The 15,568-nt window shown below is 39.3% G+C and overlaps 1 protein-coding gene across 9 annotated transcripts in view; it reads left to right on the forward strand.

The window, feature by feature from the left end:
- ppfia2 (PTPRF interacting protein alpha 2) overlaps positions 1 to 15,568 on the forward strand; it is a 237,113-nt gene that overhangs the window by 178,031 nt on the left and 43,514 nt on the right. For 6 of the 9 annotated variants that reach the window (XM_055189829.2, XM_055189832.2, XM_055189831.2 and 3 more), the window contains 4 exons: positions 98 to 191; positions 8,376 to 8,457; positions 9,709 to 9,909; positions 10,804 to 10,866. In XM_055189829.2, the coding sequence (XP_055045804.2) occupies positions 98 to 191; positions 8,376 to 8,457; positions 9,709 to 9,909; positions 10,804 to 10,866 (440 nt within the window). Of the gene's footprint in view, positions 1 to 97; positions 192 to 2,227; positions 2,231 to 8,375; positions 8,458 to 9,708; positions 9,910 to 10,681; positions 10,867 to 15,568 lie in introns of all 9 variants that reach the window. The other 3 variants (XM_073867382.1, XR_008639925.2, XM_055189833.2) reach the window with 3 other exon arrangements.

Genomic DNA, 15,568 nt, shown 5'->3' on the forward strand with positions numbered 1-15,568 from the left:
ACAAAAATGACTTTAACTGGGTTTTCACGGGTAGGGTCAAAAATAATTTTGTGGCTGGGGCACATAAGATAATAGACTAATGACTGTATTCCAACAGTAGGGAACGTGAATGATCCTGAGCTTATGGGTCAGGATATTGCAGTAGGAAAACTGGGAACACAGGCGGAGAAAGACCGTCGGCTCAAAAAGAAGTGAGTACTTTATCAGTTTTATATCACGTATTAACAACATCAAATTAGATGTCCTACCTTATGTAAAGGTAATTAATTTCTGGTCAGTTCCTGTAAACCAAACTGCAGGTTAAACACAACAGCCTTCTTTGTTAGCAAATGATAACACAAATGTACACATTTTACATGTCTTATTGTGATATAACACAATAATATTGAACAAAATGCCATTTGGCTGTACTGTAGTGCCTTAGGCCAGAAGCATACTCAACGCAAGCATGCAAGCAAGCACAGATGCTTAGAAAAACACAAAGCCCACTCCAAAAATCCTACTATTATAGCTCTAAATACACAGCAAAATCACCAGTGTTAAATCAACACTGCTGGTGTATATATGGGGACCACCAGTGGCCGGTTGCATAAACATAGCATAACTGCGTCTTAAGTATGATTCTGACTTACTAGCAATTAGTTGGGGCTAATCAGTCTTATTATTTGGATTTAAATTAGACCAATCTACCTTTCTATGTAACATACTTAAAACAGTTATGATCAGTCTTGAAGAAAAAAATTCATGACTAACTTTAAAGACTAGTCTTAAAGTTTTATGCAACCGGCCACCGGTCTGATGTTACTCTCATAAACACCTGCAGTGTTGATTGAACTAACTTTCTTTATGGGAAGTTTTATTAAACAATTGCTCTGCCATGACAGTAAAACCAGATTTTTTTTTTTTCGTATTGCATATTGGCATTGCAACCATACTTGAAATTAAGCTGAAACCTTGAAATAGCTAGAAGCTTGCACTTGAACATGCTTGTTTAGAGTTTGTTTAGGGCCTTAAGATAAGATTAAGTCTAGTTAAACTGTGAAGTTTTTTTTTAGCTTAATATGCAGACAACAGCAAATATGCTATAAGTATAAACACTGTGGCTGTGTAATGCCTGATCAGCCAAACTAATATAGCCTTAACCAATGGCATGAGTTTAAGGTGGGTCCATCCAATAGTAGATGAGAAACCTCTTACTGCACACCATGCTGATTTGTATTTCAAGTGAAATGGGCTTTATACTGTATCAGTAGCAGCCGTGACTTCTTTTTTCAAGGGCGCTCGATGCGAAGTTCGTCACAACATGTATGTAGCCCGTCATGTGTGTGGTTCGTAATTTCAAAATATGTGATCCTATGTGCATCACATGTCTTGTCAAAATAAGTGCCTGCTGCAGACGCATCCAAAGGGTTTATGATAAAAGAGACGCTCACGTTTGCCAGATACTCGCATAATCTCATGCGTAATCAGAGTTTACTGTTAAGGGAGTGCCTTGCGTGTATTTTGTGAACGTGAGCGTCTCTTTTATCACAAACGGGTTTGGCGCGTGTGCGGCAGGCACTTGTTTTGGCGGGACACGTGATGCACGCAGAATGCATGTTTTGAAAACACAAGGAACACACATGACACTCCAAACACTTATTTTGAATTTGCGCCCCTCGGATGAGCAGTCACGAGCCGCCACTGGTTTATATTATTTTCTATACCACATATTTGTTGTTCAAGTCATGCAATTTTCTGAACTTGTGTGATTTGTATACTGTGTTTTAACATAAGAATTGTGCTGTGCCTTTTATAGCAGGATTGGGCGTTTGTTGCATACTTGGATGTGTTGATGCTGCCTTTGAAGCATGTTGATAAAGTGCTTGCTGAAACCACATTTCTTTGCCTCAGTGCTAATTTGAATGTGACGTAATTTGACTTTTTTTGGTTTCATCCATCGTGGTGCCCCGCGAGGCGAAACAGCTCCCCGCCGTTTCCATCGCACAGTCACTCTTTCTGCATGCTGTATGATAAAACCTTTAAAAACAACAAGTAGATCTGTTCAATCAGTACCCATGAGTCGAAATCAAGACTTAAAAATTCCTGGATAGCAATGCACGCGACTAAGCCAACTAAAGTGTTTTCTGAAGTCTACATACAGTATGCTCAATGACAAACATTTAATTTTGTCTTCCAGCGCTTTCTCTTTTTTCTTTCTCTTTTTCTCCTCATCTGACTGTATCAGCGGGTAAGTTTGGTTTATGTTGCCGAGACTTGCTGCATTTTCCACTGTCAACGCTCTCTGTCCGTGTCTGTCGTCATGCACCTAAAGTGTGTGTCTATCTATCTTCGGGGGGTTGAGACGCATTTTCTTTCTGTACATCTACAGACCCCACGTCTGCCTTCTTTTTTTCATTTCAGTGTAAATGTACTTCTCCCCCTCTGCAGTATACTATAGAGGATGCATCTCTGCCTGGAGAGAGAATGTGTGCCTTTATAACAACCTGTTCTTGATCTGCCATACCGAGGCCTTTCTCCTGTGTATGTGTGTTTGTGCGTGCGTGCGTGCATTGTGTGCCGTTTTTAATAACCAGGTCTCGTCTCTGGTTATGGACTGTCAACTCATTGATTACTTCCCTGCTCTATTTCTTTCATTTCGTTTTCTGTCATAACTGTTTCTCTCCCTGCTCAGCTACAGTATGTTCAGAGGATGTCCCTCATATGCATAACACTCAACCTGAACATATTCAACTGGACTTGTAAACAAAAGGAGAGATACAACATATCATCACCACCACAAAGGCCTTATTGCCTTTAAACAGACAGAAATGAATTTCCACTTCCATTGGTTTTGACACTGACGTGGTGCCACTGCTGGTGCTGCAAGCGGTCTGCCCCCTAATGCAATTTTTGGCATGTTGTTTGGCATAGGAAATTTGATTCCATACATTTTTCATTATAAAAGACCGGTATGCCAGTATGATAAAGTGTAAAATAACAAGTATCACTTTTTATTAGACAACTTTATATATAAATGTGACGCACAAAACCAGTCGTAAGGGTCAGTTTTTTATAATTGAGATTTATACATCATTTGAATAAATTATGCTGAATAAATAAGCATTCCATTGATGTATGGTTTGTTAGGATATTTGGTGAAGATACAATGATTTAAATATATCTGAAATCTAAGGGTGAAGTCGCAAAGTTGTCCAAATCGTGGGCCCTATTTTAACGATCTGTGCATTGTCTAAAGCACACTGCGCATGGTCTAAACAGGCGTGTCCGATCCCACTTTTGCTAATTTAACGACGGGAAAAATGGTCTTAAAAGGTTGTTCCTATTCTCTTAATGAGTAATGGGTGTGTTTTGGGCGTAACATGCAATTAACCAATAAGAGTCTCATCTCTCATCCACTTTAAAAGCTAAAGTCGATGCCATTTCCCCTATTTAGATGGCAGATTTGTAAACTGAAAAACTAAGCAGAGGAAGAAGACCACCAGTTTACAATTGATGTTAAATTGCGTTACATTTATTTGTATTGAAATGGTTATTTTTTGTATTAAAATCTTTAAAAGTCGTTTTATTTCAGTCATGGAAGTAAAATTAGCAGGCTTTAATTGCTGTAAATAGATCAGTGTAATCTCAAAGAATAATTTACAAATATGTAAGAAAAGATTTGTACTGTAAAAATACTTAATTTGTAACAAACAAGAAATAAAGAATTTACAAAGATGTGGAGAGCCTTAAGCACTCGGACAGCGCTGTGAGTGCTTTGAAAAGCATTACATAAAAATGGTTCTCATCTCATCATATCCACAGGTACAAAGTCGTCATATATACAAAAAAAATCCGTGGGGTCGCATTTAAAACAAAACATTTCAGACTAGATGCAATATTTACATTTGTTTAAAGCAAAACATTTTATTACTTAACAGGCTACAGGTGATGCTTTTCTTTACACCTTTAACATCTCGTTATTGCTCCTTATTTATGTCCAAGAATCTCAATAATAATCTTTTACATTTTAATCCTTTAAAAATAGGGCCCAACGAATTTAGCAACATATATTACTAATAAAAAGGTTTGTTTTATCGCTCCCTACAGGGTAACCGCTGTAATGACCTTGTAGACTGAATGAGGATACATAAAAACCAGAGGCGATTCTAGGGTTAGAGCTTTAGGGGTGCTGAGCACCCAATGAGCTCCGCTGCCACCACCCGCTCTTTTTTCCTACAGAAACCAATAATATGTATATTGTAAAATAGCTTTCATTTTAACATTGGTTCAACTAACTCCAAAATAAAGATTTTTTGGAGACCTTTCAGGCATGAAAATGGGTCAGGGGTGAAAAAGATGAGAAGAATATTACCCCTAGGGTCCGGGAGCATGCTCCCCCTTAGAATTTTTTTAAAATTACATATTTTAAAGCATCAATCTGGTGAGTTTTCAGATGCATTTTTTGCCAACCTTTTTATTTCTAATTAATGGTGAGCTAGCACATTTTTGCCATTAATGCCATATTAAAGTCTCAGGACAAAAGGTGGGCTACACCAGCAGTGTGGGTATGGCTTTATGTGAATATACAGTGTATTGTTTGCCTTTGTCAAAATGACAAATCTCCTAATTTATAACTTTTATGCCTACAACATATGGTAGGTTTATTAATAGTTTGTTAATTTGCAGCTTTTCTTTTAACAGTCCTTTAATTGAACCATTACCTTTACTATATGTCTAAAACAAAACACTTGTGACTCCTGCACTAAGGGTTAAAGACGTTATCACCTTCATATTAGTCTACATGTGACAAACTAAAAAAATATTTATTGTCTAGTTTGATAGTCAGACAGTTAGTGATTTCACACAAAACTTACCGGTAGCCTACTGGTGGTATACAGTAATATGTAGTTTGTTTTCACTCTGTTCCAAACGCCATGTTTTCATGACGACTGACCAGAAAAGACGCCCGTGATGTCATGTTTACATGACTCCCGATTGTTAAAATAAGTCTCAAATTAACGATAAATCATACAATAAACTTTAACAACGGAGACACACGTATGCAACCATAGATATGTATATACCCACTGAGACGCACTGCATGCGTCTTGCGGAAGAACATTGTAACCGGCGCTACTTCTCTCCGTTTAAGTCTATGGACGAGTCACCCAGGTACTGTGCTACTCCGCAGCGCGCGGGTACCCGCCGGACTTAAATAATCCGAAAATAAACACTTATTATACGTGTACCATGGTGATTCATTATAAGACAAAAACACGACTTGAAAGATTGATTCGTGATGTACTCGCTCATTATAAACATAACGTAAACATTTTGTAAGATTTGAACAAAAAAGTTGCATCACAACAGTATCTGATTCTCACTCTGCGTGTGTTTCACGCTGAATGACGGACGGGCTAAGCGATGCAGGTACAGAGAAGTAGAAGAGGATGACACCATTTGCTAAGCGGGGAGGTTTTCATTTTCTACCTTATTATATATTTTAAACCACAAACTACGGAGTATGTTTTGGACATTATTTAACCTGGTCAAAGACGAACGAACATTTTAGAATAATTAAATTTCTTGCCCCAAGTTTTAGGGGTGCTGAGCTCCTTTTTAGGGGTGCTGAAGCACCCCTAAAAAGGGGCTAGCCTCGCCCATGATAAAAACCAAACTTGAATGGGAAGTCCCCAAAGGGCAGTAGGCGAGTTTTTGGCCAATTTTGTTTGCGATTTTCAAGCATCCACTTACAAAAATAAAGTTTACAGTAGAAAAATGTACAATATCTTTATGGAACATGATCCTTACATAATATCCTAATGATTTTTGGCATAAAAGAAAAGCGATAATTTTGACCCATGCTGTATTTTTTTATTTTTTTTACAAATAAAATCGTGCGACTTATGACTGGTTTTGTGGTCCAGGGTCACAAATTAGCGCTGCAAACTATTTGCACGATAATCTGCTCTGAAATCCCTTGAAGAATATGGGTGAAAGAATGAATACATGGGCACATGCCTTGCTCTCATTGGCTAGATATTTGTTTGGCACCGGCTTGATGCGTCGATGACTAGTTTACACTAAAAGATTGGCGAGTGCTGATCACAGCCCAAACTGTTGGCGAGCTCAAGGACTTGCAAATCGAGCTTAACATCCTGTAGTGTGAACTTGGCATTAGCTGTACCGGAAAAATGAAGTGGGCATATAGTCAATGCTCCAGCACCAGTATTGGCAACATTTTGGTGGATTATAAATATCAGTGGTTACATAAGCAGTTTCGTGAGTCTGTGCAAACAGAATCATAATCACTCACTACAGCATGTGTTAAATGTGTTCAAAACCAAACACATCATTCAAGTGTCCTTACTTTAGACTGCTCACTGGGTGAGGAACATCCCAACTGTCTCTGCAGTATCCATCTACCATATAATACTCACCTTTACTTTATTTTCTGACTGCCTTTAGAATTACAAAAAAGGTTGACAAAATATGAAGTTATACCTATTTTATGACTGGTTAATGTTGGATCCTTGAGGACACATTGTGAAGAAGGATAGTTACAAAATAACAAGAGGCGACCTTAAAAGAATCTAGACATATTTCCATGCGGAGAACATGCATGTGATTGAGATTGAACAGAGTTTATGACAGCAGCTTTGTCTTAAAGGGATAGTTCACCAAAACCTGTATACATTTCTTTGTTCTGCTGAATACAAATAAAGGTGTTTTGAAATGTTTTTTGTAACCAAGCAGTTCTGGGGCACCATTTACTTCCATACTATGTCCTACTATGGCAGTCAATGGTGCCCCATATCTGTTTGGATATTTATCTTCATTTCTATTCATCAAAACAAAGAAATTTATACCAGTTTGGAACAACATGAGAGTCAGTAAATAATGACAGAATTTTTATTTTTGGGCGAGCTATCCCTTTAAAGCACAAATATTTATCAAGAAAAACACAGGAAGAGATTAAAAGCAAAATGTGTCTCTGCTCTTCCTTGATAAGTCACAGCTTTCGTGTTTGATTTGAAGGTGAGGATCAGTTCACAGCAAGGAAATGTCACCATATCTTTATCTGAGACACGGGAAGTTTCAGTTAGCTTACGTCCCAGCAGGATTTTCTTAACCCAAAGTTTTGTCCAACCTCAACCGTGTCTTTGATTCTTAAAGGACTAGTCCATTTTCTTAAAAGAAAAATCCAGACAATCCACTCACCACCATGTCACCCAAAATGTTGATGTCTTTCTTTGTTCGGTCGAGAAGGAGTTGTGTTTTTTGAGGAGGGCGTTGCAGGATTTTTCTCATTTTGGTGGACTTTAGTAGGGCCCAGCATTTAATACTTAACTCAACACTTAACAGTTTTTTTCAACGGAGTTTCAAAGGACTATAAACAGTCCCAAAGAGGCATAAGGGTCTTATCTAGCAAAACGACTGACATTTTTAACAAGAAATATAAAAAATATGCACTTTTAAACCACAACTTCTCGTCAATGGCCGGTCGTGATGCGCCAGCGTGACCCCACGCAATACGTCAAGAGGTCACAGAGGACGAATGCGAAACTCCGCCCCAGTGTTTACAAGTGTTGAGAGAGAGGACCGTTCCTACGTTGTTGTATGTGAAATGATACTAATTAATGTCTTTGTGTCAGTTTATTGTATACAATGGTCCGCAAATGTGCGTTTCATATATGTAACACGTGACCTCCCTACGTCACTACGCATTTGCGTTAGGTCATGCTGGACCGGATCTGGACGAGAGGTTGTGGTTTAAAAGTGCATATTTTTTGTTTTTCTTGTCGGGAGTGACAGTCGTTTCGCTGGATAGGACACTTGTGCCTCGTTTGGGATCGTTTGGTGTCCTTTGAGGCTCCGTTGAGGAAGCTGTTGCGTGTTGAGTTGGGTATTGAATGTTGGGCTCTATTAAAGTCCATTAAAATGAGAAAAATCCTGCAATGTTTTCCTCAAAAAACATAATTTCTTCTCGATTGAACAAAGAAAGACATCAACGTTTTGGATGACATGGTGGTGAGTGAGTTGTCTGGATTTTTCTTTTAAGAAAATGGACTATTCCTTTAAATGCAAACAGAGCAGTTTATTGCTTTTGGAATTGCATATTTACATGAAAAGAGACATGCATTTGTAATGCAACATGCCAACTGAGTTATTAAATAAGAAACTTTCGCACACCGAGTTAAATGTTACAGATAGTAGCCAATAAAGTGCAAGAAACCCGGCAGAGACAGATAACGCATCTTACTTTCTATCTTTATATGTTTTTTCTTTCTTTCTCTATTCAGTTGATTATCTCTAAGGGCTGCCGATTCTGTTTTGCTACTTACTCGACTGTCTCTGTCTCGCCCTTTCTCTGTCTTTCTTTCTCTCTCTAGGCACGAGTTGTTGGAAGAAGCCAGGAGAAAAGGATTACCCTTTGCTCAGTGGGACGGCCCTACAGTTGTTGCGTGGTTGGAGGTGGGCGGCACTTGCTGGCGACAAAACAATTGAGCTTCAAAACATTTAAGAGAAATGTATCAGAGTTACAAAGCTTACACATAAGATAAATCTGCATAGACAAAAGTATTGTGATGCCCCATTCTGATGAACAGGTTTGACTACTTAATCCTAATCCCAATACTTTTGTCTATATAGTGTATTTGCTTTATAGTCCCACCTGATTTGATGAGGGGCCGATGCTGGTAATCCAGTAGGTTATATTTGGTTATAGCAGATACTAGTAGGCAGAGGCATTTGCTTGCTCCTTAAGTTGTATATATATTATGCTGGCTACAATTTGGCCAAGGACACTCGTATATACAGTACAGTAATATATCCGGATGGGCGCTTTCTGAAGAAAATGTGAATAGTGCCATTTAAGCCCACTAAAAGGTCTCATTAAACTGCAATAGTCAACAGAATATCTCTGCTTTGTTGCTGTGCTGAGATATAGCTAGATTGAGATATCCCAACATATACAATATATTGCTATATATGGTTGTTACAGTAGGGTGCTTGGGCTGCCCAACAATTGGTATTTCTTATGAAGCTGGCAAAGGAGAATTGAAGATAAAGCCAGGACAATGAGGTGTCACAAAACACTTCATAGGATGTTTCTCTTTTTTGCACAGAGTACTGCACACTCTGGAAATTGGATCCAAGTTGGGAATTATTTCTTTCATTTTTGGCCCATAATGACACAGTTACTGTATTGTTTGGTGAAGGAAACGCCAGACCTCTTTAATAGCAGCAAAGGTCAATGCTATGTTGACACAGCACATGATTTCCATTTATTATACTGTGCATGAGGCCGTACTTTAAAATGGGGTCGCGTGCTGGGCAAGAAGTGTTAAGTATCTAAAAATCAAACATATTATTTTCTATGAATGTACACACACCGGCAGCTGTCCGATTAATATGCATATTTTAATCATTGCTTTAAATAGAGCATTCAACACAGTGTCCGTGGAAGAACCAATGGAGTATGTTTGGGAAGGCCAGTGTCCCCGGAGGGAATGTTTAGGGAGAACAATGTTTAATATTTTTACCATTTTTAGTTCACCTTTAAAACTTCAGGACATCATTTGACCTATGGCAATGGCACCACCTAGTGGTAAAACTTGCAATATTTAATTGCACTTTGTATACGTGGAGCATCTCTTTCATGTACATTTTTGTTTGTATTAATATTCAATGTGATGTGTATATATAATGTATTTCCGTTCTTAGCTGTGGCTGGGAATGCCAGCGTGGTACGTGGCAGCATGTCGTGCCAATGTTAAAAGCGGTGCTATTATGTCGGCCCTTTCGGATACTGAGATCCAGCGAGAGATTGGCATCAGTAACCCACTGCACCGTCTCAAACTACGCCTGGCCATTCAGGAGATGGTCTCGCTCACCAGCCCCTCTGCTCCACCTACGTCTCGAACCGTGAGTACCCCCCACACTCACACAATAGCATTACTGTCGGTTCTTTCCATTAGCATGCATGCTGGAAATGTACACATTCATCACAAATCAGAAACCTAAAAACTCATCAAGCCCTCGCTACACCATGACCTAACCAGACTCAATGAATGTGTGTTAAAAGTTGATCCAACCAGCCGCAACAAGCCACGGGTCACTCGTTTAGTTTTCTGCTATGTTCGTTTAGGTAGCCCCACCCACTGCAATATTCAATTGGTTCGAGTGTTAGTGCACCCCACTAGTGTCACATCCTTACTGCCTATTGTGAACCCCCTCTGCAGATTTCAGATTTTTTTGTCGTCATAGTAATTGCATTTTGCCTTTAATGCGACAGCTGAGCTGTGATATCGTGTAATCACACTTTGAAGGGGTGAGATGTGCACATCCCAGCAGCCACACAAACGGCAGCTTATAAAGTAATTTTAGTCGCACTTTAAAATGCACAAACAACACTAAGCTACTCACAGAGACGTTACTTTATGTGAACTCATGCCCAAAAACGCAACACTGGCTCAACCAACAGCATATGTTTGGGATGATTTCTGTTTGAAAAACCTGGTTGAAAAATACTGTATTAGAGACCCAGAATGACAAACTTAAAATGTAATTGTTTATAATAAAATTTAATTTCTCAACAGTCATTGCACTAACTGCAACAAGGCATCGCTCATTTTGCATGCTGCAATGCATTTTTCCCCTGCAGCAGCAGTATCTGATCTATGTGTTTTGTCTTCAGTTTGTGTTTGTGTCTCAGTGGGCGGGTCTTGCTAATTTGCTTACAGTGCTGCTGCTCTTCTTCTTTAACACTGCTTGCCCTTCCTGTTGGATTTGCTGTAATCTCTGGGGATGCCCACATAGCCGTCGGGTAATGTGTGGGTAACCCATGAGGAAATGGAGACCCTTGCTGCCCCCTCGAAAACGGTCAGTCACATCATCCTTTTCCATTCTCTGTTATATATCTTGAGTGAAGCCTCCTCTCTCATCCTCACATTTGCTGTCCTTTGCTTATATTAACTCTTGTACCCTGTTAGAAAAATGGTGAAAATATGTAACCCGGCTGTCACTGGGGCAGTACCCTTTAAAAGGTCCTTATTTGGTACTAATATGTTCCTTTGAGATACCAATATGTAATGTACCTCTTAGGTACTACTAATACGAACTCTTTAGCTGCAAAGCTGTACTTTTTGAAAGGGTACAGCCCCAGTGACTGCTGAGGTAAATATTTTGATCTTTTTACTAACAGTGTAGAATTTAAAGTCATTTATTATAATTGTCAATTATAATTGTCATGTAACATAAAATAGGAATAAAAAAAATTGACTTTGGTCTTTAAACTGAGTGGAGTTTTTTTTTACTTGTGATTGCATCCAGTTGTAATAATCGCAGGACTTCCCGCAGAAAATGTGTTAGTAAAGGTGGTTTGGGGCCGAGGGCGTGGCAATCAAACGGGCGTATGCGTCATGATGAAAATTAAAATATTTTGATTTAACACTCAAAACCTAATTTTGAAGAAACTATGACAAAAAATGAACACATCCTAGGTTATTAATGAATTAAATGTTTTTACCTCTAACGGGAATAGCTGCGTGGTGAAGTGAAACTAAAGGGTTAATAAACACAAACTAAAGCAGATGTTGTAGAACGTCTGGCGAACGATGATAGATAGCGTAAAAACTGATGATTTCCCACTATTAATTACATTATCTTAAAGGAGTGTAACTACTGTAGCATGTAAATAATGCACATAAATAACGTGAGCAAGAGCGCTCAACAATTATATCTAATCAACAGGCACGTGAAACCTAGCTAGTTGCTCAAACAACAAAATCACCAGCTAACTTACTTTAAAAAAAATGCAAGAACTATAGACTAATACAATAACATGCTTAAACTAGATATTAAAGTTTGAAGACAAACTTTATGTTGGCTTGAAAAAGCGTAGCCTGAACGTTTAAAACGGTTTGACAGAAGTTTAGTTTAGTAGGCTATCTGGCTGTTAGTGTGTTTAAGTATGAAGGTAGCATGATTTAACATGGTTTAGCATGATGCTAACATGATAATCATGAAGCTAGCATGAAGCTAACATGATTAGCATGAAGCTAGCATGATGCTAGCATGATTAGCATGAAGCTAGCATTATGCTAGCATGATTAGCATTAAGCTAGCATGATGCTCGCATGATTAGCATGAAGCTAGCATGAAGTTAGCATGAAGGTAGCATGATTTAACATAATTTAACATGATGCTAACATGATAAACATGAAGCTAGCATGATTAGCATGAAGCTAGCATGATGTTAGCATGATTAGCATGAAGCTAGCATGATGCTAGCATGATTAGCATGAAGCTAGCATGATGCTAGCATGAAGCTAGCATGAAGTTAGCATAAAGTTAGCATGATTAACGTGAAGCTAGCATGATTAGCATGAAGCTAGCATGATGTTAGCATGATTAGCATGAAGCTAGCATGATTAGCATGAAGCTAGCATGATGCTAGCATGATTAGCATGAAGCTAGCATGATGCTAGCATGATTAGCATGAAGCTAGCATGATGCTAGCATGATTAGCATGAAGCTAGCATGATGCTAGCATGATTAGCATGAAGCTAGCATGATGCTAGCATGATTAGCATGAAGCTAGCATGATGCTAGCATGATTAGCATGATGTTAGCATGATTAACATGAAGCTAGCATGATGCTAGCATGATTAGCATGATGTTAGCATGATTAGCATGAATCTAGCATGATGCTAGCATGATTAGCATGAATCTAGCATGATGCTAGCATGATTAGCATGAAGCTAGCATGATGCTAGCATGATTAGCATGAAGCTAGCATGATGCTAGCATGATGCTAGCATGATTAGCATGAAGCTAGCATGATGCTAGCATGATTAGCATGAAGCTAGCATGATGCTAGCATGATTAGCATGAAGCTAGCATGATGCTAGCATGATTAGCATGAAGCTAGCATGATGTTAGCATGATTAGCATGAAGCTAACATGAAGCTAACATGATGCTAGCATGATTAGCATGAAGCTAGCATGAAGCTAGCATGATTAGCATGAAGCTAGCATGAAGCTAACATGATTAGCATGAAGCTAACATGATGTTAGCATGATTAGCATGAAGCTAACATGATTAGCATGAAGCTAGCATGATGCTAGCATGATTAGCATGAAGCTAGCATGATGCTAGCATGATTAGCATGAAGCTAACATGATGTTAGCATGATTAGCATGAAGCTAGCATGATGTTAGCATGAAGCTAGCATGATTAGCATGAAGCTAGCATGAAGCTAGCATGAAGCTAGCATGAAGCTAGCATGATGATAGCGTGATTAGCATGAAGCTAGCATGATGATAGCGTGATTAGCATGAAGCTAGCATGCTGCTAGCATGATTAGCATTAAGCTAGCATGATGTTAGCATGATTAGCATGAAGCTAGAAGCTAGCATGAAGCTAGCATGAAGTTAGCATGATTAGCATGAAGCTAGCATGATTAGCATGAAGCTAGCATGATGCTAGCATGATAAGCATGAAGCAAGCATGAAGCTAGCATGATTAGCATGAAGCAAACATGAGGTTAGCATGAAGCTAGCATGATTTAACGTGAAGCTAGCATGATTAGCATGATGCTAGCATGATTAGCATGAGGCTAGCATGATTAGCATGAAGTAAACATGAAGTTAGCAAGATATTTTATGAAATTAGCATAAAGCTAGCATGAAACTAGCATGATGCTAGTATGACTTAGCATGAAGCTAGCATGAAGCTAACATGACCCAAAGACCCAACCCCCATGTCTCTATGATGTTCAGATCCAGAGATATAAGGCTTTGTTTATTATGTTGCTAGGGTGCTCTTATTTGGTTGCTAGGGGCGTGGCTTAATGCCTTAATAAGAATCCTATTAAGACTGATTGGATGCCTGAGTAAAATGAGCCCACCCCTATGTTTCTATGACACTCTGGTCTAAAGATATCCATCTGGGCTTTTCATAATGGTAGTCTATGGGAGATGTTGCTAGGGTACCCAAAATTGTTGCTAGGGGCGTGGCTTAATAGCTCTGGGGCGATCCTAAGAGACTAATTGGATGACTGAGTAAAATGAACCCACCCCCATGTCTCTACGACACTCTAAAGTGAAGATATTCCATCTGGGACGCTTTTATTCCCTTATATGGGCATGTTTCCTGCCCCATTATAAGTCAATGGGAAATTTTGGGGGCCTCTTACACCCCAGGGGTACAGCATACACCCCATTTTGATGTATGTTCTTACAGAGGCTGTCAGCCTCCTTAAATGTGGTAAGCCACAAGTTTCTACAAGTTTCTCACTCACAGCTATGACCCGTCAAAGTTTGTCTCCATGTTAAGTAAATGGGAGTTTTGGGGTGTTTGAGCGCCCCGTTTAGGAATTCGGAAGGTCCCATCAGTTAGAAAAGATATAGCACACTAAGTCAGACCAGTCTTAAGGTCCGTTGAAAATTTGGTGCATGTAGCTTGAAAGCTCTAGGACGAGTTAGTGTCAGAAATTTTGGGGTGCTAAGAAGAATAATAATAAGAAACTAGATAGGTACATTTCCTGAAGAAAATGTGAGTGGTGCTTGCCGTGGCAAAATTCTGGGTAACATATATGATTACACTCCGAGTCACAAGTAAAACGGTCCAACCCCCGTGTCTCTACGATGTTCTGATGCGGAGATATAAGGCTTTGTTTACTCTGTTGCTAGGGTACTGTATTTGGTTGCTAGGGAAAAAATCGGCATCCCATAATGATTACACTCCGAGTCACAAGTCAAACGGTCCAACCCCCGTGTCTCTACGATGTTCTGATGCGGAGATATAAGGCTTTGTTTACTCTGTTGCTAGGGTAATGTATTTGGTTGCTAGGGAAAAAATTGGCATCCCATAATGATTACACTCCGAGTCACAAGTCAAACGGTCCAAACCCTGTGTCTCTACGATGTTCTGATGCGGAGATATAAGGCTTTGTTTACTCTGTTGCTAGGGTACTGTATTTGGTTGCTAGGGAAAAAATTGGCATCCCATAATGATTACACTCTAAGTCACGAGTCAAATGGTCCAACCCCCGTGTCTCTACGATGTTCGGATGCCGAGATATAACTGTTTGAATTTTATGTTGCTAGGGTTCTCAAAAGTGGTTGCTAGGGGCGTGGCTTAATACCTATGTAAGGATCCTGAGAGACTGATTGGATGCCTGAGTAAAATGAGCCCACCCCCATGTCTCTATGACACTGTGGTGCAAAGATATCCATCTGGGCATTTTATAATGGCAGTCTATGGAAGATGTTGCTAGGGTGCCCAAAAGTGGTTGCTAGGGGCGTGGCTTAATAGCTCTGGGATGATCCTGAGAGACTGATTGGATGCCTGAGTGAAATGAGCCCACCCACTTATCTCTACGACACTGTAAAGCAAAGATATCCCATCTGGAACTGTTTTATTCCCTTATATGGGCATGTTTCCTCAATGGGAATTTTCGGGTGCCTCTTACACCCCAGGGGTACAACTTAAACCCCAATGTCATGTATGTTCTTACATAGCCTACCACCCTCTTTAAATTTAGTAACCCACATGTTTCTACAAAATCCTCACTCGTAC

Source organism: Misgurnus anguillicaudatus, chromosome 1 (assembly GCF_027580225.2).
Source record: "Misgurnus anguillicaudatus chromosome 1, ASM2758022v2, whole genome shotgun sequence".
Classification (NCBI taxonomy): Eukaryota; Metazoa; Chordata; class Actinopteri; order Cypriniformes; family Cobitidae; genus Misgurnus; species Misgurnus anguillicaudatus.